This window comes from Perognathus longimembris, chromosome 1 (genome assembly GCF_023159225.1).
Source record: "Perognathus longimembris pacificus isolate PPM17 chromosome 1, ASM2315922v1, whole genome shotgun sequence".
Classification (NCBI taxonomy): Eukaryota; Metazoa; Chordata; class Mammalia; order Rodentia; family Heteromyidae; genus Perognathus; species Perognathus longimembris.
Genome location: NC_063161.1, coordinates 156,399,091 through 156,423,915, shown reverse-complemented (window position 1 = coordinate 156,423,915; position 24,825 = coordinate 156,399,091). Strand labels below are relative to the sequence as shown.

General features: G+C 49.6%; 1 protein-coding gene across 1 annotated transcript in view; it reads left to right on the top strand.

The window, feature by feature from the left end:
- Window positions 1-19,740: 19,740 nt before the first annotated feature.
- Window positions 19,741-24,825, top strand: part of Fam102a (family with sequence similarity 102 member A) — a 33,328-nt gene continuing 28,243 nt past the window's right edge. The window contains exon 1 of the mRNA XM_048343616.1: window positions 19,741-20,429. Within this exon, the coding sequence (XP_048199573.1) occupies window positions 20,284-20,429 (146 nt within the window). The 5' untranslated portion in view covers window positions 19,741-20,283. The remainder of the gene's footprint in view (window positions 20,430-24,825) is intronic.

Sequence of the window (24,825 nt, the reverse complement as noted above, 5' to 3'; positions counted from 1 at the left end):
CATTTTGCAAGAGGAAATCAGAACAAGTGTCTAAGCAGAGCCTGGGCCCTGCTGACCCCACAGCAGCGCTCCACCGGTGGCTGGTCCCCTCCAGCCGGATACGGGAGATGACACAGACTCAAGGGCTTCCTGCACTGGCGGGCTGGGCTCTCCTCAGGCTCAGCTGCCCCTTGAGCAGTGACGGAAGCAGCTATGGAGAGGCTTCCTGGAAGGAAGGCCCAGGGTCAGCCCTGCTACATCAGTAAACCAGCTGCTGTCCTTGCTGTGCTTCTGGCCACAGAGATGGAGCCTTGCCTCTCAGAGGTACAGCTAGTGTGGTGGGGAGATGCATGCAAAAGGGTTGCGTGGGGCTGGGGATATGGCCTAGTGGCAAGAGCGCTCGTATACATGAAGCCCTGGGTTCGATTCCCCAGCACCACATATACAGAAAATGGCCAGAAGTGGCACAGCTGCTCAAGTGGCAGAGTGCTAGCCTTGAGCAAAAAGAAGCCAGGGACAGTGCTCAGACCCTGAGTCCAAGGCCCAGGACTGGCAAAAAAAAAAAAAAAAAAAAGAAAATAGGGTTGCGTGAGCATGAGGGATTGGGTTACATAGAGAAAGGTTCTGTTGGTAGAGGGCAGCCCAGCTCTCTAGGGAATGAAAGAAAAAGACCTGGAAAATCTCCGACCCTTCCTCTTCCTCCTCCCCCGCCTCCTTCTCCTCCTTCTCCTTTTTGCCAGTCCTGGGGTTTGAACTCAGGACCTCAGCACTGTCCCTGAGCTTCTTTTTGCTCAAGGCTAACACTCTACCACTTTAGCCACTTCCAGTTTTTTTCTGTTTATGTGGTGCTAAGGAACTGAACCCAGGCTTCATGCATGTTAGGCAAGCACGCTACCACTAAGCCACATCCCCAGCCCAGACCCTTTATTCTTAGTGCCCTAAATCATCTACTTCATCTCTACTTCCTGGACATATAGCTAGCCCCTTCTGGGTAGTTCATGTGCCAAAAAAAAAAAAGACTTGGCCTTAGCAAAATTCTCAGGGGAGAATCTGATTGGTCTATCTTGAGTCGTGAGGAACTCTGGGTACGGTTGTGTATGCAGTGATATCTTTTTAAGAAGGGCTCAGAAAACTGAGAGAGAGCAAGGGAAGAAATGACATTGTCCAAATGTACTCTTTACCTGACTTAAGTAATTGTAACCTCTTAGTACATCACCTTTATAATAACAATTACAAAGTTAAATTGTTTTTTTAAAAAAAGGAAGGGCTCAGAGAATGGCTTCCCCAAAGCTCTATACCATCCTCCACGGACAGAAAAGTTCAGATTGGGCAGCGAAGCTTCCAGACAACATGGTGACCCCCTGTGTGGCAGCTAGCCTAAGGAGCTCAAGCTGCCTCTCTCCACGGAGTGGTTCCCACTGACGTCTCTCCCTGGTTAATCTTGCTGTTCAGCTACTTGCTCCCGGAACAGCAAAGCTCACCCCAACAGGGTGACAGCAACAGTCTTCTGATGAAGGGGAACCGATTGTATGGAGAGAAGGCTCCTGTCAGCAGAAACACGGGCAGAGAGGCATAACTAAACAGCACATAAGAATGCGAACAGAGGAGGGGCTGGGAATGTGGCTGAGTGCTTGGCCTAGCATGCATGAAGCCCTGGGTTCGATTCCTCAGTACCACATATACAGAGAAAGAATGTGAACAGAGGAACAGCCATCATCTCTGGAGGGCTTAGCACCGTCACCCAAACTCTCGCACCCAGGCTGCAACACTGATGTGATAACAACTATGCAGAAAGACAACTTGCAACACACTAAGTAATTCCCACTCCAGAGGCTTCTGGGTAGGCAACTCTCCCCCTCCACCTTCTGGACTTAGCTCAATGAAACCTCATAGACCCTCAACTAATGCCTATCATGAGCACTAGTACCTTCTACAGACCAAGTACCAAAGCAAATATATATATGCTAATGTAACTCTCCTAATAACCCTAAAAACCAGGTAATATTAAAACTCTCAGTTAGGCACCAATAGCTCACCTGTAGCCCTAGATACTCAAGAGGCTGAGATCTAAAGATCCCAGTTCAAAACCAGCCCAGGCAAGAAAGTCTGTGAGACTTCTCTCTCCAACTAAACAGCACAAAGCTGGACATAAAACTCCAGCTCAAGTGATAGAGTACCAGACTTGAACAAAACAGCTAAGGGACAGGGCCTGGGAATATGGCCCAGTGGTATAATGCTTGCCTTGTATACATGAAACTCTGGGTTCGATTCCTCAGTACCACATATATGGAAAAAGCCGGAAGTGGGCTGGGAAAGTGGCTTAGCGGTAGAGCGCTTGCCTAGCATGCATGAAGCCCTAGGTTCAATTCCTTAGCACCACATAAACCCAGAAAAACTCAGAAGTGGCTCAAGTGGTAGAGTGCTGGCCTTGAGCAAAAAGAAGCCAGGGACAGTGCTCAGGCCTTGAGTTCAAACCTCATTACTGGCACCAAAAACAAACCAACTTCCATTTCAGATATGGAGAAACTAAGGTGAGAAGTGGTTCTATAACTTGCCTTAGTTAGATGGAGACAGGACTGAAACCTGGGCAGCATGGTTCTCAGGTCTTGCTGGGCTACCCTGTCCCTCGGCAGGTGTCTGTCACTGTTTCAGAGACTGGATACAGATCAAGATACAGGGACCTCTGCCTGGGGCAGACAGACAGGAGGAACAATGGCCCCCAGGGTTGTCACTGTTTTAGGAATCATTCTCGGAAAGGATCATTCTAGAAAGGACCTTTCCCCCAGGGGTCAGGGAAGACTTCCCTGCAGAAATGACACTTGACCCCAAGGCCTGAAGAATGACATGGAGGAGCTGCACACTTGTGGGCTATGCCTGTAATCCTAGCTGCTCTGAAGGCTGGGATCGGCAGATCACCGTTGGAAGCTGGTTCTGGGCATACAGACCCGAGAGACTCTTACCTCTACATAACTAGCAAAATGTCCAGCCTGAAGAGTATCAGCTTTGAGTGAAAAAGCCACGTGAGAGCAAGTGGCCTTGAGTTCAAGACCCAATACTGGCACAAAAGATTCAGAAAGAGTGGCAAGGAGAGACCGGGCCCAACCTAAAAACACTCAGGTGAGAGGGGACAGCGTGTACAGTGCTCCCCAGATGATGTGTGCGCTTTGCCAAAGGTCGCTTGGCTTAAACGCTCTGCCCAGGTCTCCAGATAGCTGGCTGCTGTCTGTGAAGGGCCTTGCCCCTCCCCCGGCCTGCAGTCACGGCCAGTGTCAGTGACCTTCTCTGAGACTGCATTAGGACAAACCTTTGGATGTGCCCAAGTGTCCACGAGCACCCCGTTTGCAGCAGTCATGATGAGTCAGGAGAAAAGGCTGCTGCTGGCTTTTTCCTGATGTTGGGAGGGAATTCATCTGGCTGGCCAGTCACCCCTGCATGGAGATGCTAATCAGAGGCCTCCAGGTTCTGGCCTCTCTCCCAGGGCTTCTTTGAGACATTCCTTACTTTCTCTAAGTGAGCTCAAAGGCAAACAGTGGGATTTTGACAAGTGCTTTGGTTTCAGCCACCTGCTGGAGCCGCTTGACATAGGAGGTCAATGTCTGGTCCCCGATGGCACAGCAGGCCCTGTCACCAAGACAGTGTGGGCCACTGATTGGTTCCTACACTGTCCAAGACAACAGCTGGGCTCCTATTAACCTGGTGAGTGGAAGCAGCAGCCACCTTAGCGAGGGGAAGAGACCTGGCTCTTTCCTGCCCTCTGGCAGAGCTCCTTTGGCCTCCTGTTCTGGCCCTTTGACCCAGAACTTCTACTTCTGGAAACTACACTTAAGGCCCTCCCACCAGCCTTACAGGGTAAAACAAAAACTATAAACATCCCAATCCATCCTGGTAGAACTGGCTGAATCCAGTGTGGATGTTCTCACCCAGGAGGGGCTGAGCTAGCCCGAAGAGAATGTTCCGGACAGGAGCAGCCTCTAAGAGTCACTGACTCTGTTTATTTTGTACAGCACAATAAAACAGTGTGTACTACACTCTCCCCCATTTTTTGTTTTTCTAAAAAAACAACAACAACAAAAACAAAAACAGAAATCAATTACATTTTCTTTTTCTTTTTTTGGCCAGTCCTGGAGCTTGGACTCAGGGCCTGAGCACTGTCCCTGGCTTCTTTTTGCTCAAGACTAGCACTCTGCCACTTGAGCCACAGCGCCACTGGCCATTTTCTATATATGTGGTGCTGGGGAATCGAACCCAGAGCTTCATGTATATGAGACAAGCACTCTTGCCACTAGGCCATATTCCCAGCCCAATTCAATTACATTTCTATATATTAACAATAAACAAGCTGAGAAGGATTAATATCATGTCCATACTACCCAAAGCAATCTACAGACTCAATGCACTTTCCAGCAAAATTTCAACTATTTATTTTTCAAACATAGAAAAATCCATCCTAAAGTTCACATGGAATGTCAAAGGACCCAAAGAAGCCCCCAAAAAAATCTTTAAAAAGAACAAAGTTATTGGACTCACGGGCTGGGAATATTGCCTAGTGGTAAAGTGCTCGCCTCGTGTACACGAAGCCCTGAGTTCGATTCCCCAGCACCACATATATAGAAAAAAAAGCCAGAAGTGGAGCTGTGGCTCAAGAGGTAGAGTACTAGCCTTGAGCAAAAAGAAGCCAGGGACAGTGCTCAGGCCCTGAGTCCACGCCCCAGGACTGGCAACAAAAACAAAACAAATAAAACAAAAAAAAAGTTATTGGACTCACATGTTGTGGTTTCAAAACTCACTACAAAGCTTTAGTAATTAAGACAGTATGCATACTGGCCTGAAGACAAGAGTTCTAGACTAGTGGAAGAGAATAAAGAGCCTAGAAATAAACCTTTACAAAAGTGGCCAAATAAATTTTCAACACAGTTGCCAAGATTATTTGATGAGGAAAAACACTCTTTCAACAAATCGTGCTACAAAGGTCCTCTTCTAACACTATACACAAAAGAATTAACTCAAGAAGGATCAAAGATCATTTAAGATTCAAAACTATCAAAGTCTTAGAAGAAAATGTACCAAAAAAAGTCACACAGCATTCATTTTGGCAGTGACATCATAGATATGACACCAAAGCGAGCAACAAGAACAAAATAGACAAACTGGACTTCAGGAACGTTGACAGATTCTGTGTATCAAAGCCAGAAGTGGCACTGCCTCTCAAGTAGTATAGTACTAGCCTTGAGAAATAGAAACTCAGGACAGTGCCCAGGCTGTGAATTCAAGTTCCAAGACTGGCACAGAGTGGGCGGGGGGTGGGGTGGGTGGGGGGGAAACCTTGAAGTTGAACATTAGTGGCACATGCCTATAATCTTAGCTACTTGGGAGGCTGAGAACAGGAGGATCGTGGTTCAAGCCGGGAGGAGAGCAGTTCATAGCACTTCTCAACCCAGGTGTGCTATAGCACACACCTGTCATCCTAAGATACATGGAGACAGATTGGCAGTATAACTCCAGACCAGAAAAGTTCGTAGGAGACTGTTTCAATGGAAGAAGCTGGGTGTGGCAGTACCTCTGCCATCCCAGCTATAATCACAGTCAGGCAAATGCCTGGACAGGAAGCAAGCCAGTATCTCAAAAATAAGTAGTGAAAAAACAGGACTGGAGGGGCTGGGAATATAGCCTAGTGGTAAAGTGCTCGCCTCGTATACATGAAGTCCTGGGTTCGATTCCTCAGCACCACATATATAGAAAAAAGCTGGAAGTGGCGCTGTGGCTCAAGAGGTAGGAGTACTAGCCTTGAGCAAAAAGAAGCCAGGGACAGTGCTCAGACCCTGAGTCCAAGCCCAGGACTGGCTACAAAAAAAAACAAATTAAAAAAAAAAAAAAAAACAGGACTGGAGGCTTGGCTGTTTTAGAGCACTGGCCTAGCAAGCACAAGGCCCCAAATTCAAACTTCAGCACTGTAAAAGAAGTTGTGGTAAGATGGCATGCCTATGATTCTAGGACTCAGGAAGCTGAGGCAGGATGCTAGAAACTCCTAGGTAACTTGGGCAATGCAGCAAGACCCTAGACTTAAACAAGAAAAACAAAAAACACAAAGTGCTGGAGGCTGAGATCTGCGGAACTCAGATCAAAGCTAGCACAGGCAGAAAAAGCCATGAAACTCTTATCTCCAACTGACCTTTCAAAAACAGGAACTACAGCTATGGCTCAAGTGGTAAAATGCACTAGTCTTGAGCTAAGGGACAGTCTGTTACAAATATGCTTTCCAAGAACCACTGGAATCACGATAGACACAAAAATAAAGAATTGTCTCAGCAAGGCAAAATTTGCTTCTGCAGAAGGAGGCACCATCAGTCAAAACCCGGCAAGCAAGCTCACAGAGCAGGAAGGCGGCCCCTCACTAGCCCCAATTGGCTCCGATTGGCTGAGCTCGGGTTCATAGTCTGCTCATGATTGGCTAGTTTGAATAGGGGACAGTGCATTTACATAAGATGACTTCGAAATAAGATTAACAGCACACAAGTAATCTGAAAATATACCAGAACTCTCTGCTATTTCTTTCTTTTTTCTTTTTTTTTTTTTTTTGGCCAGTCTTAGGCCGTGAACTCAGGGCCTGAGCACTGTCCCTGGCTTCTTTTTTGCTCAAGGCTAGCACTCTGCCACTTGAGCCACAGTGCCACTTCTGGCCATTTTCTGTATATGTGGTGCTGAGGAATCGAACCCAGGGCCTCATGTATATGAGGCAAGCACTCTTGCCACTAGGCCATATTCTCAGCCCCCTCTCTGCTATTTCTTAAAATTTATTTTTATTGTAAAGGTGATGTACAAAGGGGATATAGTTACATAGGTCAGGTAATGAGTCCATTTCTTTGTGAACAGTGCCACTTATTCCTTTATTTTCTCCCCATTTTTTCCCCACCCAAACCCTTTCCACCCCAAGTCGTATAGTTCATTTTCAACATAGTCTCAGCTATTTCTTGAACAATCTGAGGTGTGTCTTAACTCCATCTTGATAAAAGGCCAGCTTAAGACAAAACCTTACATTTAAAAAATGCTTCCTTATGGGCTGGGAATGTGGCTTAGTGGTAGAGTGCTTGTCTGGCATGCATGAAGCCCTGGGTTCGATTCCTCAGTACCACATACACATAAAAAGCCAGAAGTGGTGCTGTGGCTCAAGTGGTAGAGTGCTAGTCTTGAGCAAAAGAAGCCAGGGGCAGTGCTCAGGCCCTGAGTTCAAGCCCCAGGACTGGCAAAAAAAACAACAACCCAAAAACCCTTCCTTACCCCAAAGCAGTTACTCTTTTCCTTAACAAGAGCTAAGCCACCAGAACAAAGTGGGAAATTTTAAGCAACACACTTTAATAGAAAAGGTAGTTTTTCTCACAGGCTCCAGGCCCTGAGTTCAAGCCCCAGTACCAGCGCGCACACACACACACACACACACACACTTATACACACACATTCACATAAATAAAAAGTAGGCAAAGGATTTGAATTAACATTTGAATAGACAGTTCTCAAAACAATTTTACAAATGTCCAACAAATACACAAAAAGGTGCTTAACATCATTAATCTTTAGGGAAACTACAGTATAAAATCACATGGCAAGGATTAGAATGATTGTTATCAAAAACACAAGGGTAGGGGGCAAGAATATGAGAAAAAAAAAAGACAATACACTAGCTACTCAGTGTCAGGTCCTCACCTCAGAGAGCTCCTTGCTGATGCCCCCCCACCTGTTTAAGTCTCCACCCGGTTACCTGGGTAACCGGCATACAGGTGGATTATCCACCTGGCCACACCTCCCTACCCCTGCCCTAGATTCGCTCTCTTGCCCACCTCGCTTTGGACGTCCCGCCCCCCTCCTAGGGAGAGACTTGCTCTCTAAAACCTGAGTCATGGCACCATATATATAAGAGTTATTAAAATAGGCAGCCGGCTTGGTATTCAGGCAGGAGAGAGAACTTTATTTTTCTGAGCTGCTGGCCTGCAGCCAAGTCCAAGGCAGGGTGGGCTGGAGAGCCTGTGTGTGTGTGTGTGTGTGTGTGTGTGTGTGTGTGTGGTGGTGGGGTGGGGGGAGGCGGGGAATGCCTTATCTAGGGCAGGGGTGGGGATGTGTGGCCAGGTATTAGGATGTGACCTAAGGGAAGGGGAAGGTAACTGTCTTCTCCAGGTATGCGGGTTACCCAGGTAACTGAGTGGAGACTTAAACCCATGGGGGTATCTACATGGCACCCTCTCAGGGGGAGGACCTTTTACTCAGGAGGCTGAAATCTGAGGATAGAGGTTTAAAGGCCAGCCTGGGTAGGAACATCAGTGAGATTCCTATCCCCAATTAATCACCAAAAAAAGCTACAAGTGGAGCTGTGGCTCAAGAGTTATAGCGCTAGTTTTAAGCAAAAAAGCTTAGGCATAGCACCTAGGCCCTGAGTTCAAGCCCCAGGAATGGCACCCCCGCTCCCCCCCAAAAAATCTAAGGCCTCTCAGCTGCTGGACTTGGGCTGTCCCAAGTCCCACTTGGACTGTGATGGATGGGAAAACCTCGACAGTATAAGTTTCCTCTTGTCTCTGGAACAGTCATAGTGAGTAGAAAGGTGGATTACAAAACCCTGTTGCTAGGTGACTTTGCAAAGCCCTTTTTATATACCTTACATATTATATAATAACTTCTTTTGAGCCTTGTTGAAATCTGTAAAGAGCTCCACAGAGCTAGTGTGGCCTCTATACCCACTGTCCAGGTGTAGTGCAGATACTCCAAGCAACAGGCCCTGGGTCCCAGAGGGAACAAGAGTATTGGCTGGCCTAAGGCACCCTGGTTGGGATCTCTAGTCCTGCTGCTCCCCCATACCCCACCCCGGTCCCCACTGTTTGCCCACCCATGCCTTGGACATGTAAGGGTAGCCCTTGCTGATAGCTGTGCCAGTGACTGTGACTAAGAATTCAGCAAAGCAGCCAAGCTCAGCAAAGGCAGGAGGGCAGTGTACAGGGTGCATGCAGGTATCTGAATGGACTGGGTGGCGACCTGACAACACCTCTCCAGGGTAAATACAGCAATGATCACTGGGTGAAGGGTGCTGGACTCTTGCCAGGTTATGTAAGCTCTGTGCATGTGGCCAACTCCTGCATACTGGGTAGAAGTCTAGAAAGATCCAGAAGAACCAAATCGAATCAAGGGATCTTCTTCTAGGTAGTCAAACACATGGTCAGGCTGTGTAAGAGAAGCCAACCGCTCCCTCCATGCCTTTCAGAGCTGGAGCTAAGAGACACCTCGCAAAGGTGAGACTTGTCCTTTCCCCTTGGGAAGTACCTCTGGCCCTCTTTATGGCTCTGCTTTGACTCGGCAGAGAAGAAGTCCAACAGGACTCCATATCCCAAGCCACGGTGCTCCTGCACTTTCCCCTCCTGGCTCCTATAACTGTGTACAGAAGGTATCATTACCTCCACGTTACAGGGGAGGACACTGAGGTAAACAGAGGCTAATGGCCACAGGGCCAGGGTGTGGCGGGACTGGAACTTACACCAGGTCACATTTAGTGCACCATGTATTTTATGACCTACGCAGCAGGTGAAGAAAGGAAAGGTGGAGGAGGTAAGTTTCCTGAATTCCATAGAGAGGCAAAAGCCACATGCAGGGCTGGCCTGGCTTAGTCATCCTTTCCCTGATCCCTCCTATGGCTCCCTATCACCTTCAGAATGAAGCCTATCATTAATGTGGCCACAAGCTGGCCACTGGTGGCTCATGATTGTAATCCTAGGTATTCAGGAGGTTGACATCAGAGGATCTGGGTTCAAAACCAGCCTGAACAGAAAAGTGCATCAAAAAAATAGAAAAGACTCATATCCAATTCATTTGCCAAAAGCTGGAAGTAGAGGTGTGACCCAAATGGTAGAGTATCAGCCTTGAGCATAAAAGCTAAGGGACACACACACACACACACACACACACACACACACACGGCTCTCTTATGAGGCTGGACCTTCCTTCCCATCTAGCTTTTCCTATGCCTCTGGCAGATCCTGGGTTTCTACGTTCCCTCCTGCTGCAGGACAGCTCTCAGCATCCTCTCTCCCAACTTCCCTCTCTCCTGGCTGACTTCCTCATCCTCTTCAGACTTGGGTGTACACAAAACTTCATCAGGGAAGCCCACCCTGCCTGCCTACACCAGGTCAGGCCCCCTCTGTTCCCACTGCTCCAGCCACTGCCCTTCCCTCTTTGCAGCCCTAGTCTTACAGCAGATGGTAGGATAAACATGTGAATAAAAAATGAGCCAGGTGCTGGTGGCTCATGCCTGTAATCCTAGCTGCTCAGAAGGTTGAGATCTGAGGATAGCAGTTCAAAGCCGGCCTGGGCAGGAAAGTCTCCCCGCCCCCCTTTTGTTGTTGTTGTTTTTATCCATTGTGAGGCTTAAATTCTGGGCCTGAGTTGCTGACCCTGAGTTCTTCAGCTCAAGCCTAGCCCTCTACCACTTGATCCTGTTATGGGGTTCGAGGGAGGAGATTCCAAGTCCCTCCAAGAGTCCACCACTCAGAGACAGTCTCAGGCAAAAAGATGGGTTTATTGGGGAAGTAAAAAGCAAACTGAGGGCTGGGAATATGGCCTAATGGCAAGAGTGCTTGCCTCGTATACATGAGGCCCTGGGTTCGATTCCTCAGCACCACATATACAGAAAATGGCCAGAAGTGGCGCTGTGGCTCAAGTGGCAGAGTGCTAGCCTTGAGCAAAAAAGAAGCCAGGGACAGTGCTCAGGCCCTGAGTTCACAGCCTAGGACTGGCCAAAAAAAAAAAAAAAAAAAAAAGCAAACTGATTGGCCAGGGATGTAGCACAGACTCAGGGGCTGAAACTGTGACCCCTAATAAGTCCTGGAGCTGGGGTTTATAAAGGTTAGAGCACAGCACAGATGTAGGGGGTTGATGCAGGGGGTAGAGCAAACAACACACAAGTTAAGCAAGCCATTTACAGAAGCAACATTCTGCTTGTCAGGTTGACCTAATATTTAACTTCATTTTAACAATTGCTACCATGTTTCCCTAATCAAGATGGAGTCAGCTCTACTCCCCCCAACATTTGCTACCATGTTTCCCTAATCAAGATAGAGTCAGCTCTACTCCCCCCAACAATCTACAGCACCACTTCCTGTTTTCTGGTGGTTAATTGGAGATAAAAGTCTCATGGACAGGCTTTCCTGCAGCAGGCTGGCTTTGAACTTGGATCCTCAGATCTCAGCCTCTGCATAGCTAGGATTAGAGGTGTGTGCCACCAGTGCCTGTCAGGAAAGTTTTTATCTCCCATTAACTACCAGAAAACCAGAAATGGAGCTGTGCCTCAAAATATGCTAGAGCACTATCCTTGAGCTGAAAAGCTCAGGGAAAGCATTCAGGCCCTGAGTTCAAGCCCCATGCTCAACGGAAGGAAGGAAGGAAGGAAGGAAGGAAGGTAGGAAGGAAGGAAGGAAGGAAGGAAGGGTATGACTGTAATCTCACCTATTTGGGAGGCAGAGGCAGGAGGATGGCAAATTTGAGGCTGGCCTGGCCTGGCAAAGGAGGCAGCAAAACTTTGTCTCAAAAATAACATTAAAGTAGTGGTAGAGTGCTTGCCTAGCAGGCATGAAGCCCTGGGTTCCATTCCTCAGTACCCCATACACAGAAAAGGCTGGAAATGGGGCTGTGGCTCAAGTGGTAGAGCACTAGCCTTGAGAACAGAGAGGCTCAGGGACAGGGACAATGTCCAGGCCCTGAGTTCAAGCCCCAAGACTGGCAATAAATAAATAAAGAAGTGAAAAGGAAATCAGCAGAGGGCTGGGATATGCTTCAAGTGGTAGAGTGCTTGCATGTGGAAGGCCCCGGGCTCAATCCTAGCACAGAAATGAAGTGAATGTAGGGCTCAGCAGACCTTAGGGTAAGAGGCAGACTCAGGCAGGCAAGGGTGGCCGGGGAGGTTGCTGGGCCATCTGCGGGCTGTGTAAATGGTAACGCCGCTAGGGCAAAGTCAGCTCTCTGACGCTGGAACGTAAGTGGAAGGTGGGACTTTGCCCTGTCAGAGCTTAGCCTGGAGGAAAGGCCCAAAGGAGCTAAAGCTAAAGGTCAGAAGGCAAAGGTGGCTTCAGAGGTGAAGGGGGAAATAGGAAGGAAGCCATGGAGAAGCCACCCGAAGGTCTCTGGATGTAACTTGGATGGGGGCATATGTTAACAAGTAGTTAATATCCACAATATGTCATAGGCGACTACAAATAAATAACAGACTATTCTACTCCAACTTTAAAATGGACAGTGAAAACTCTGCTTATAAAAATTATGTGAGTTCTATAGGACTATTCTTTTGTTTGGTTTTGTCTGTTCACACGGAATGATAAAGGTGGGGGTGCTTTCTGGTACTTTTGGTGGGAATCTGAATGTGTCCAGTCTTTCTAGAGGGCCGTTTGTCAGCATCTCTCAGTTGTAAGTATGCAAATACCCTTTGACTCAGTAATCCTGGAACCCGTCTGACTCCAGATCCCGTGCTCTGAACCGTGACTACCCTCTGTGAGCGCTGGTCAGGCTCGGGTTGGACAGAGTTGGCTGCTCAACAGGAGGACTTGGGGGCTCAGCTGCGGGAGGCATATGCAGGATGGATTGCTGTGGGCGAGTTCTTTGGAGCCTTTATCTTCTCATGTGCTTGGCTCAGATAGCAGCAAGGAGCCCAGCACAGATCAATATGCCCTCGGTCAGCTGCTTTGGTGGCTCAGCTGCCAGTCCGGTTCTGCAAATGATTGAAACCCAGTCACCGGTGAATCAGCACTGACTGCCCTTGGCAAGCTGGAGGGGAAGGTGGCTTGGCAGGGCCAGGCTGTGTGGAGGAGGTTCTGTGCTGAGTGTCAGGTGACAGAGAGTACCAGGTCAGCTGGGTGGCTGCCCTCAGGGTGACTTGGGCAAGTCACATTTACCACCCCACCCTCAGTTTCCCCTTTCTTTCTCTGTTTCTCTCTTTTCCTTTCTTCCTGTCTTCCCTTCCTTCCCTCTCCTACTTCCAGCGAATGTACCAGATATTGTCCTGAACTCTACAGGGCCAGGAAACAGGAGTGTACAGGAGTAGGTATTGTGGGTGGGGAAGAAGGGGGGATTGGGGGCTTGAGCTAAAGGCACACATTTAGAAACGTGACCAGGTGGGCAGGTGGGGTGAGCCGAGCCCCTGAACAACAGGGCTGCAGGGGACACGAGGGAAGCAGCCAGGGAGAGACAGAGCATCCGCTTCCTGAGGCTGAGCAACTGGCTAAGAACCTGTGTTCTGTTCAGAGAGGCACAGAGAAGTATGGAAGAACTTTTCTTAATAATGTTCTTAGATTTATATATTAGGGAAGTTTGTATTTTAAAGTATTGGGGGTTTTTTTTTGTTTATTTTTGTTTTTGTGCCAGACCTGAGGCTTGAACTCAGGGCTGGAGCACCGTCCCTGAGCTTCTTTTGCTGAAGGCTGGCACTCTACCACTTCAGCCACAGCCACATTTCCAGCTTTTTGGTGGTTAGAAAAAAGAATCTCATGGACTTTCCTAGCTGGGCTGGCTTTGAACTGTGATGCTCACATCTCAGCCAAAAAGCCAGGATGATAGGCTTGAGCCAACAGCACTCAGCAACATACCCATTTTTCTTCATAAAAACAAGCTCAGACGGGCTAGGAATGTGGCTTAGCGGTAGAGTGCTTGCCTAGCCATGCATGAAGGCCTGGGTTCGATTCCTCGGCACCACACACACACAGAAAAAGCTGGAAGTGGTGCTGTGAGTCAGGAGGTAGAGCGCTAAGCCTTGAGCAAAAAGAAGTGGGGGAGGGGGGAGGCGGGAAAGGCCTAGTGATAGAGTGCTTGCTTCATATACATGAAGCCCTGGGTTCGATTCCTCAGCAGCATATATATAGAAAACGGCCAGAAGTGGCGCTGTGGCTCAAGTGGCAGAGTGCTAGCCTTGAGCAAAAAGAAGCCAGGGACAGTGCTCAGGCCCTGTGTTCTAAGCCCCTGGACTGGCAAAAAAAACCACCAAAAAACGCTCAGGTAAAGGTAACCCCACTGTATATCACCTCTAAAACAACAATAAAATAAATTGGAAAAGTACAATAAGCTCAGTCTTTATATACTGCTCTATGACTTACTTGGTGCAGGAGGGTGGACATCTCCCATCTCAATACACATCTGTGCAACCTCCTTCTCAACAGCTTCAGTCTCTGCTTGATGATGTCACCCTGCATGGGACTCTGATGAGGCCCTAGGTGTTCTGAGTGCATAAGATAGAGCAGGTAACAAAACATAGCCCTTGCCTTGGAGGCCTCCCTCTGTTACTGCTAGACACCAGCCTGCTCCCAGTATCTTGTTGTCATATACAACAGCACAGGGACTGCTTTGTATGTGCATCTTTGTATGACTGAGTATTGCAATCGGGTAATTTACATGAAAAGGAACTGTGCACATTGAGTTTTGTTTTGTTTTGTTTTGCCAGTCCTGGGGCTTGGACTCAGGGCCTGAGCACTGTCCCTGGCTTCTTTTTGCTCAAGGCTAGCACTCTACCACTTGAGCCACAGCACTACTTCCGTCTTTTTCTATATATGTGGTGCTGAGGAATTGAACCCAGGCCTTCATGCATGCAAGGCAAGCACTCTAACAGTAAGCTACATTACCAGTCCCAAACTGTGCACATTGAATTTGTGCATTTTTAAAAAATAGCATCTTACTATGTTGCTCGGGTTGATGTCGAACTTTTGGCTCAAGCAATCTTCCTGCCTCGGCCTCCCAAGAAGTTGGGATTATGCATATTAAATCTTCTTTCTTTCCTTTCCTTTCCTCTCTCTTTCTTTCTTTCTTTCTTTCTTTCTTTCTTTCTTTCTCTTTCTTTCTTTCTTTCTTTCTTTCTTTCTTTTTGCTAGTTCTATGGCTTAAAATCAGGGCTTGGGTGCTGTCCCTGAGCCTTCTTGTGCTTAAGGCTAGCACTCTACCACTTGAATCACAGTGCCACTTCAGACTTTTTTGAGTAGTTTATTAGAGATAAGAGTCTCACAGACTTTTCTGCCTGGATTGACTTTGAACTGCGATTTTCGGATCTCAGCCTCCTAAGTATCTAGCCGTGAGCCACTGGCACCTGGCTTGTACATTAAATATTGATAATCTGATACTGGTAGTTTTGAAGAGTATAGATACAGTCATCCATCTCACTCACAGATATACATATGTAGATACATACATAATAAATCCATCTATGTATACACAGACACGTTCCTTTAGCTACATTTACAGAGCATTCATCATGTGACAGGTTAGAACTACACAAAGGGACCCCAGAGGTAAGGTGTCTGGTCAGACAGAGAGCTAACTAACAACCTCACCGGGTTTGTCCAGGACCAGGTAAGATAAAGATTTCTCTAAGGTGCTCCTCCTTCTGGCTGCCCTTCCTTCCCCTCTCTACCACCCCCATACCTAACCTAGTGCCAAAGCTCACCTACTCAGGAGACTGACACCTGAAAATCACTGTTCAAAGCCAGCCCAGGCAGCGAAGTCTATGAGATTCTTACTCTGATTAACCAGCAGTGGAATTGTGGCTCCAGGGCTACAGCACTAGCCTTGAGTGAAAAAGCTAAGCAAGAGGACAAGGCCTGAAGTTCAAACTCTAGTAGCAACACACACACACAACCTTGTAGCATTTTAATCAAATTCATCATGCTCTAACTCCTACTTCCTGGACTCTGACTTGACCATGATTTTGAGTAGCTTATCACTTGAGTATTACCACTGCTTCATTGCTCAGCAAGTGCTGTCAGTGTTTCCTCTGAAATGTGTCCTCTTTCTTTTCCCATCTCAGTCTGGACCATTGTCTGTCAGTCACCAGATAAGCTGCGACAGCTCCCTAGGCTGCTTACCTCATTGTCATTAGTCCCACAAGGGCTAATGTGAGTAGGATCCTGCCTACCCCAACCCTTTCTCTGCCCCCTTTACTCACTCCATTCTAGTCACTTGGAGTCTCCCAGACCATACCAGCGCCTCACACAATTCCTCTGCCTCAGAGCTTCCTAGGTTTCCCTAATTATTGTGGTCTTGGCTAAGATGCTGCTGCCAAGACATGTCACTTGACCATTCTACCTGAGTCAGGACTCTCAAACCCTGTCATTCTCCCTTCCATTTCCCTGGGTTTCCTTTTCTAGATAACTTGCCTGAAATGTTTGGTGTTAGTTTCCTTCTCATATGTCTAGTCAGGGGTCAGGGAGGTAGGATAGGCCATATTTGGGAATTTGGGGTTTGGAGAAATGTAGAAATGGTTCAGAGCTCCCCACTTGTCCCTTGTCCCTCCAGACCTAAGCCTTTCACAGGCATAGTGTAGGCCCTCACAGCATTCTAGAAAGAAAGGTTTTGTTTTTGGTCAGACCTGGGGCTTGAACACAGGGCCTGAGTGCTGCCTTGTGCTTTTTTGCTCAAGGCTAGCACTCTTGTCATTTGAGCCTCAGCCAGTTTTTTAGTGGTTAACCGGAGATAAGAGTCTCATGGGGGACTGGGAATATGGCCTAGTGGTAAAGTGCTCGTCTCGTATACATGAAGCCCTGGGTTCAATTCCTCAGCACCACATATATAGAAAAAGCCAGAAGTGGCGCTGTGGCTCAAGTCGCCGAGTGCTAGCCTTGAGCAAAAAGAAGCCAGGGACAGTGCTCAGGCCCTGAGTTCAAGCCCCAGGACTGGCAACAAAAACGAAAAACAACAACATAAAAAGAGTCTCATGGACTTTTCTGCCCAGGCTAGCTTCTAACTGTGATCCTCAGATCTCAGCCTCCTGAGTAGCTAGGATTTACAGGTGTGAGCCACTAGTGCCTGGCAAAGGCTGGCATTTGAATTTGTGCTTTCCAGGTAAAGAAACTATGGTTAAGAGATGGAAATGTTTAGGATAGTGCCGGGATTTCTTTTTATGCATGTAAAACTATACCCAAAGTGTATGTGTCACAAGTGGTCAGTGGCATGCCTGCCAGATTTGGAACACAAATTGGCTCTAAGACAAAGAGTCATAGCCATACATACCATCCTGAATCCTCATCCCACTCGTAGACCCTAAGTACGCCAAACTGAACTCATATCACCAAGATGACACAGAGCCAAGATTCTAACCCAGGCTAGCCTCACCCCAAATTTACCATGTTGTGCTGGGAAATGAAGGAAGGGAAACTTCCCGGGTTCCCAGTCTTCAGGCTGGAGAGAGATGTTACGTGGAGCCAAGCATGGTACCCTACTTCCTGTTGGAGTAGCTTGGGGTTACTCCCGGTCACAGCTGAGAAACCAGCCAAGCCTAAGGAGATCCTTGGCTGGCTTCCTCCTCTAAAATCCCCTCCTGGGATCAGGTGCCCACAGGTTCTTTCTTTCCCTGTGGGGGCAGGCCCAGCCAGGATTAGCCAGAATACGCTCTCTGTTCCGGGTGGACCAGTATAGCCTAACACTCTGAGTGTGATGTTGTATCCCTACATTTAAGATGCTGAGGCAGGGAGGTTACAAGTTCAAGTCCAGTCTGAGCTACATGGTGAGATTCTATCTGTGTGTGTCTGTGTATGTGTGTGTATTTACAAAAATACCTAGTAGGATTAAAACCTACTGTTATCACTTTTCTCTAATTAGGCTATGTTTTCTAAATTACAAGACAAATGAGAGAATCTTGAACTTCTCTTCCCCCTCCCCACCCTACCCTATATCACTGAGAGGTAATATTAAAACAGAAATGGGCTGGATACTGGTTGCTCACAATTGTAACCCTAGCTACTCAGGAGGCTGAGAACTGAGGTTAGATGTTCAAAGCCAGCCTGGGCAAGAAAGTCCATGAGACTCTTATTTCCAATTAACTAGCAGAATGCCGGAGGCAGAGCTGTGGCTCAAGGGGTAGAGAATCAACCTTGAGCAAAAACTAAGAGCCCTAAGTTCAAACCCCAGTACTAGCACAAAACAAGAAGGAAAAGCAAGTAAAAAATGGGGGTCCTTGTTCACATGTCCAGATACAACTCATCTACAAGTCCAGCCCATCTGCATCTCCAATGTCTCCTCTTTCTCTAACCCCCATAACCTCTGCTGAGGTCCTGTCATCCCCTCCTGCCCACATCACCACAAGGGCCCCTCATTCATCCATTTCTGGTCTTCTCTCTTCTACAGTACTTGAAATCAGAACCAGCTTTTTTAAAAAGGAAGTCAGTCTCTCAGGTCACTGTGACTCAAAACCAGGTGGTGTCTCCCTCCTTACTCTGATCTACAGACTGCCAGATCAGGTCGTTCCATTTTCAAACCATCACCCTGCAGCCAAATGGAGGCACTCAAAACTATCTGGCCACCAACTCTCTGGCGGCTCCCTCTGCCTGTACCTTGCCCAGCTCCGGGAATGCAGCCTGCTTGGGCTGCCTTGTGCCAGACTCTCCTCCATCCTGTTCCTACCACGTGTCAGGTGCCTCCCCTCAGCTCCTATTACAGCTGCCTGTGTGCCTATTTGCTTCTCCAAGTAGTTTAAAATGTGTTTTGTGCCTGGGCTTGAACTCAGGACCTTGAACTCCATGGCACTCTTGCTAGCTAGGCTTTTTCTGCCCAAGGCTGGCATTCTATTACTGGAGGCACACCCCCACCTCCGGCTTCTATTGCTGGTTAGTTGGTGATAAGAGTCTCATACCTCAGTCTCCAGAGTAGCTAGGATTACAGGTGTGAGCCACTTGAATCCCGCTAGACCTGCTCTTCAGCTTGGAGCTTTGTGGGAGGGCAAGCACACCAGGCTCTCCCACTGGGTCCTGCCTGGCTCAGAGCAGACCCCCTAAAAACATCTGAGGGCTGAGTGAACCAATGAGAAAATGCAGAGTTTCCAAGTGTCCCCTGCCCTTAGAGCGGTTCATCTAGCCAATGAGATAGAAGCCAAAAGCCTACGAAAAGCCCGGAGATGAGCTGGGTGTCGGCAGTGACGGCTCAGACACCCCCTCAGATCTGGGGGGGGGGGGGTCTCCGGCTGTCGCTCTGGGGGTCAGTTTTCTAGGAGATGGGACGCTCTGCTTTCCGGGCCTGCTTGAGTGCTCCATGACCTCAAGTCTGGCCGGACCCTGGAAAGCCGTTGCAGCCAGAGTTTTCAGATTGTTTCTCCCCGTCATTGTTTCTTCTTTACTCGGGCTAGAGCTCCCCTCCAGTCCCAGCCAGCTCAGGCTCCCCACCCCGAGACCTCCCACAGCCTGGCTGCACACACTACCCCCCCCCACCCCGCCCCGCTCGGTCTCCTTCGCCCCGCCCTCCCGAGGAGGCGGGCTAGGATGCACCACGCACCAATCAGAATGCCCTAGCCGCTTCGGCCTCTCGTGAGTCCCGCCCCACGCCACCATCCACCAATGACGCTCCGCGCACGCCTCGCCGGATCGCCCAATCGTGGGCGGTTGAGCCGCCGGCGCGCCCCACCCCCGGCCGCGCTGGTCCGCGGATTCGCGGGCGGCGGTGTTGGGCCTCGGCATTCTCCGAGCGGTGCCGCTCAGCTGCGGGCTCCGGCGGCCACGTCCGAGGTTACCGGCGGCGGCAGCGGCGGCGCTACTGCTGCTCGTCGGGTGCTGGACCGAGGCGGCGAGCGAGGCGGAAGCCACCGGCTGGGCCGGAGGGCGCCTCAGCTCCGCCAGGCCCCCGCGGCGCGGGTCCCGAGACCGAGGAGGAGGCGGCGCCCCCGCTGACTGGGGCCGATCGGGTGGCCCGCCCGGAGGAGCCCCGCGGTCGGACATTCCCAGCCCGCAGCGATCCCGCCGCGCTTTCCGGGAAGGCGCTCGGTGGGTGCCCTCCCCTCAGCCGGCCGCGGCCTCACCTGCGCAGGCCGCCCGGCTCCAGGTGCGGGGGCGTGTGCGCGGCGGAGGCGCCTCCCCCGGCCGCCAGCGGGGCGGAGGCGGGGCCGCCCGCGGCTCGCCCTCCGGTCTGCCGGGTCTGCCGGGCTGCACGGCGAGATCCCCCACTCCCCCCACCCCCCCAGGTCCGCGGCTCGGGATGCTGCCGGGCTGCGCCGCCGCTCGCGCGCCTCCCGCCACCTCTGTGCTTGCCTTCTGGTCCATGCTCCGCTGTTTACATGCCGGTGAAGCCCCGGGCGGCCCCGAACCCCTCCGAGCCCCGGCTCCCCGAGGGTGAAGCCAGCCAGTCAGCCAGCGGGATTAATCGTTCGGACCTGGAGCTCCGAACTCAGATCTCGTCCCGCTTCGCCGCCTCCGCCACCATCTGGGTGGGATCCGTCTCTGGTGTTTTTGAGGAGGGGGTGTGGTGTAGAGAAAAGGATCCTGGGGATTTCTGGCTCCCCCTTATTTTTGGGCCTTCGGGGCTTCAGACTCAGGGAACTCGCTCATGGCTTTCTTGATGAAGAAGAAGAAATTCAAATTTCAAACCACTTTCACCCTGGAGGAGCTGACTGCGGTCCCCTTCGTGAACGGGGTCCTCTTCTGCAAGGTCCGGCTGCTGGATGGCGGGGATTTTGTCAGCTTGTCGTCGAGGTAAGAACTGGGTCACTGGTACTTGCAGGGAAGAAGGCTGATGAATGAGATCTAGCCCCTTGACCAGGACGGAAGCCCCCAGTGGAATCTGGTGAACCCTGGAGATTATATATGTCTGGGTAGTTTTGCCCAAAGCAGGACTGGACCTAAGCAATCTGGCATCTGTATGCACGTGACCAGCCATGGTGGGGGTGTGTGTGTGTCTTTTTTCCCCTAGCCCTCCTTTAGGATCTTAAATGCAGCACACAATAGACCTATTCTGCAGACTTGCATGTAGAGCCTGGTGGGACTGGCTCCTTAAGAGAGTGAGTAGAAAAGGGATGTTCCAGGCTACCTTGCACCTCAACTGGCCACCAAAGTTCTCATGTGATTGAGAGCCTGAACCAGCTACAGGTTCTCTGGACATGTTGGGTACCTAGGAAGGCTAGAAGACTAGGTCTTCTAGGTCCGGGCTGGAGGTGGTGGCTGGATTTTGGCCTGCCCAATCTGCTCTGAGTGTCGGTCTGTGTCTGGCTTGAACTGGGCTGCTTTGAATTGCAAATACTCTTGTCTGGAAGCTGCTGCCCTCCCTAAAAGCCCTGAGTTTGGTTTTGTGTTGATCCCGGTCCTGGCAAGTCCAGCTGCCTAGCTTATTGCTGAATGCAACAGAGTGTCTAGGCTGCCCCTTGCAGACTGGGCCCACCTGAGGTCACACAGCCTTGGCCAGTCTAGACAGGTCCTTGGCTTTGAACAGATAGGGGATCCTGCCCTGGCTCTTTTTAGCTCAGGGTTTGGGCACTGTGCTACCCTTACCTTGTCTGCTTTTTGCTCCTCAGACTTCCTTGTGAGCCCAGGTAGTTGGCACTGCCTTACTATGGTGAGATAAGAGGTTTGTGTTACAGATGTAGAAACTGAGGCCCAGAAAGAGGAAGTAACTAGCTTGCCAGGGACCTTGCAGAAGGCAATTGTTAGCAGTTGGCCAGTTTGGAGACCTGTTGGATGAACCCAAAGGCCAAATGCTCTGCCAGAAGGAGGGGAGCTGCTTGGCCTAGAAGATTTTGGAATCTCCTGTGTGGACAGGGTGGAGTCTGTCTCTATGCACTGGCACCCTGTTCTTCTGGGAACTGTTTATCTGAGGAATTTGACAAGGGCTGCCCCTTGCTGTGGGAGGGTGGGAGTGGTAATCCTCTGTCGCTTGAGAAGCCTGTGGTTGTATAGCCACCCTACAGAGTGGCCCATGATTCAGAGGACTGTGCTAAAGCTAGGGCCTGGAGTGGGCCACTCGGTGACTGAGTGACTTTGGGTGATTTACCTAACCTCTTTCTGATGGAAAGAGTCAGCAGTTATGGTGCTGTGCTCTGCGTCTAGTACCTCTCTAGTACCTCTCTAGTACCTCTCTAGTACCTCTAGTACCTCTCATTTAATGCCTTGTCTGTTGTCATGGAGTAGAGATAGATGTGGGGGCCCAATGGGATTATCACTCCCTTTTTACAGAGATAAAAACTGAGGCTCAGAGAGAATGATATGCTTGTGGGACCTAGATTTTCAGTGAGGCCCAGATTGAAACTAGGTATGAGTTTTGTTTTTTTTTTTTTGGCCAGTCCTAGGCCGTGAACTCAGGGCCTGAACACTGTCCCTGGCTTCTTTTTTGCTCAAGGCTAGCACTCTGCCACTTGAGCCACAGCGCCACTTCTGGCCATTTTGTGTATATGTGGTGCTGAGGAATCGAACCCAGGGCCTTATGTATACGAGGCAAGCACTCTTGCCACTAGGCCATATCCCCGGCCCTAGGTATGAGTTTTTAACCACTACCTTGTTGTACATCTGAACCTGTTTTCTCTTTTACAAAATGAGGAAGTGATACACCTCCGGGGTTGTGAGGGAGATGGATAATGTACCAGCTCTAGCCCAGTTAGTTGCAGCAGCAGTAGTATGAGCAGAGTGGCATGTTGTAAGAGAACGCCCCAGGGGGTCAACAAGGAGTCTGCTTGTGCACTGGGAATGGGAACAGTGACTTGAATCCTGTCAAGTCCAACCTGACGTCTGGCCTGGCCTCCCAGATCCTGTAGGCCCTGTCACCCTACCCAGTATTTCCATTGCCCTAACCTGTCCTCTCTCATCTGGGAAAGTCTGGAAAGTTACAGATCTCAGACCACATAGTCTGGGTTTCCCCTGTTTTCCTTTCTTCCCTCCTGGCAAGGAGCCTTAGATTCCCTGAACCAAGCAGCCTTCCAAATCTTTATCCTGGAAGAAACCTCATTGGGCTGAGGAGGCAGGAACTGAGTGCTTTGAGGCCCCGCCCCAGGCTGGGCACTTAATGGGGTGCTGGGTACCTGTGTGCTGCGGGGCAAATGTGGCTTGAAGAGCCAGTGACATTGGAACTGGAAACCACTGTAGAGCTGCTTTGTCTTTTGTGGGCTTTTGGTCAGGTGGTGAGGGTCCCTGGGTTCCTGCTCCCTCCACCCACACCCCTACCACCCTGATCAGTATTTCAGTGACCTGGCCTCAGCCTCCCTTCTATACTGCCAAGGTCTCAGAGGTCTAGAGTCACTGGACCAGTCGAGATCCTGGGCCTAGATCCGGGGAGCGTTGCCCTCTGAGGTGGCTCAGGCCTGGAGCTGGCAGTATGGGTGGTGTCAGAATGACACAGACTGAGGCCCCACCCTGTAGCATCCACTCTTGTAGCTGGAGTGTGTTTCTCTGTGTGTTGAGTGCCATGGCAACAGCTGGGTACACAGCGCCACCTGACCCGATTTGAACAGGTAGAACAAGTAGCTGTTCCTCAGCCTCATCTTTCTGACACCTGTGTACCAAGTCATCCTCACAGCTACCACGGTCAGAGTACCTGTACTGAGTGTTTTTTACAGATGGTATCCCTGTTAGCCATTGCCCTCTTCCAGCCATCTGGAGAGGAACTACAGACAGAAAGGTGAAGCTATGTGCTCTGCTACAGGTCCCCAGTAAATGGTATTTGAGAAAGTATTTCTTGTATTGTTTTGTTTTGTGCTTGTGCTAGGGCTTGAATTCAGGGCCTGGGCACTGCCTATTAGCTTTTTTTTTTTTTTTTTTTTCTCAAGCTGCCACTTGAGCCATACAGCTCTATTTGTAGCTTTTTGCTGGTTAATTGGAGATAAGAATCGCACGGACTTTCTTGTCTGGCTGGCTTCGAATGGCGATCCTCAGGTGTCAGCTGAGTAGCCAGGATTTATGTCTTAAGCCACTGGTTTTTGTTGTTATTTTTTGTTTTGTTTTGGTGGTATTTGTGGGGTATTTGGTGGGGTTTGTGCTTGTTCAGCTGGTGCTTTACCACTTAAGCCATGTCTCCAGCCCTGCTTTTTTGCTGGTTATTTTAGAGACAGTCTCATGGACTTCTCTGCCTATGCTGGCTCAGTCTTCAGATCTCAGCCACCTGAGTAGGTAGAATTAGACATGTAAGCCACTTTGGATTGTAGATTTAGTCCATGACAGTGATTTGCTGGGCACCTCAACTAACACAACCTCCCCATGAGCTGAGATTCCCCCCCCCCCCCCCCGCCGCTTTTCTCTCTTTTATCAGTCTTGAGGCTTGAACTCTGGGTCTGGGCCCTGTCCCTAAGCTCTTCAGCACTTGAGTCACAGCACTACTTCTGGTTTTCCGGTGGCTAATTGGAGATTAGAGTCTCACAGACTCTCCTGCCGGGGCTGGCTTTGAATCATGACCCTCAGATCTCAGCGTCCTGAGTAGCTAGGATTACAGTGCCTGGCCCTGAGATGTCTTCTTGTTGATGAGAACACTAGGGTTGAGAGAGTTGAGGTGCTGGGGCCAGTGTCACTCAGCAAGAGCGTAAGAGAGAACTTGAACTTAAGCATGTTCAGCTTTAAAGCCATTCTACCTGGGTGACAGTGTTTCTGAAGCCCTTCCTGGCCCATGTGATGCCTTTAGACCTTTGAAAAGGCTTCTTTTCATGGGTTCATGGTACCGGAAAATCCAGAGCTAGACAGTCTGGAGACACTGAACTGGGTCTTTCGAGACCCCTAGTAAAGTCCCAGGATCATAAGGAGATGAGGCTAAAGTCCCTGTGTGGATTTGATGCCAGATACAGGCTAACACTGTGGGGCAGTTGCCTCCGTCTTCATGTGTCTCAACAAGGCAGGCAGATCTAAATGGCCTCAGAGAAGCTTGGGGTGGTCGTAGAGGTCCCAGATGAGTCTGATAGTCAAGAAGTAGCCAACCTGCTTAAGGAAGCCTTCAAGCAGGAAGAATCCAATCCATCCCAGAAGGACTGTCCTCCTCCTGGCTGGCACTGGTCCTTTGGCTTGTAAGTGGTTGGTAGTGCCAGGAAAGGGGAGTTAGAGTAGAACACTGACTTAACCTATAGCAAAGAAGAAAGAAAGGCCACACATTCCTTCTATGCCAATGGGTGGGGAAACTGAGGCC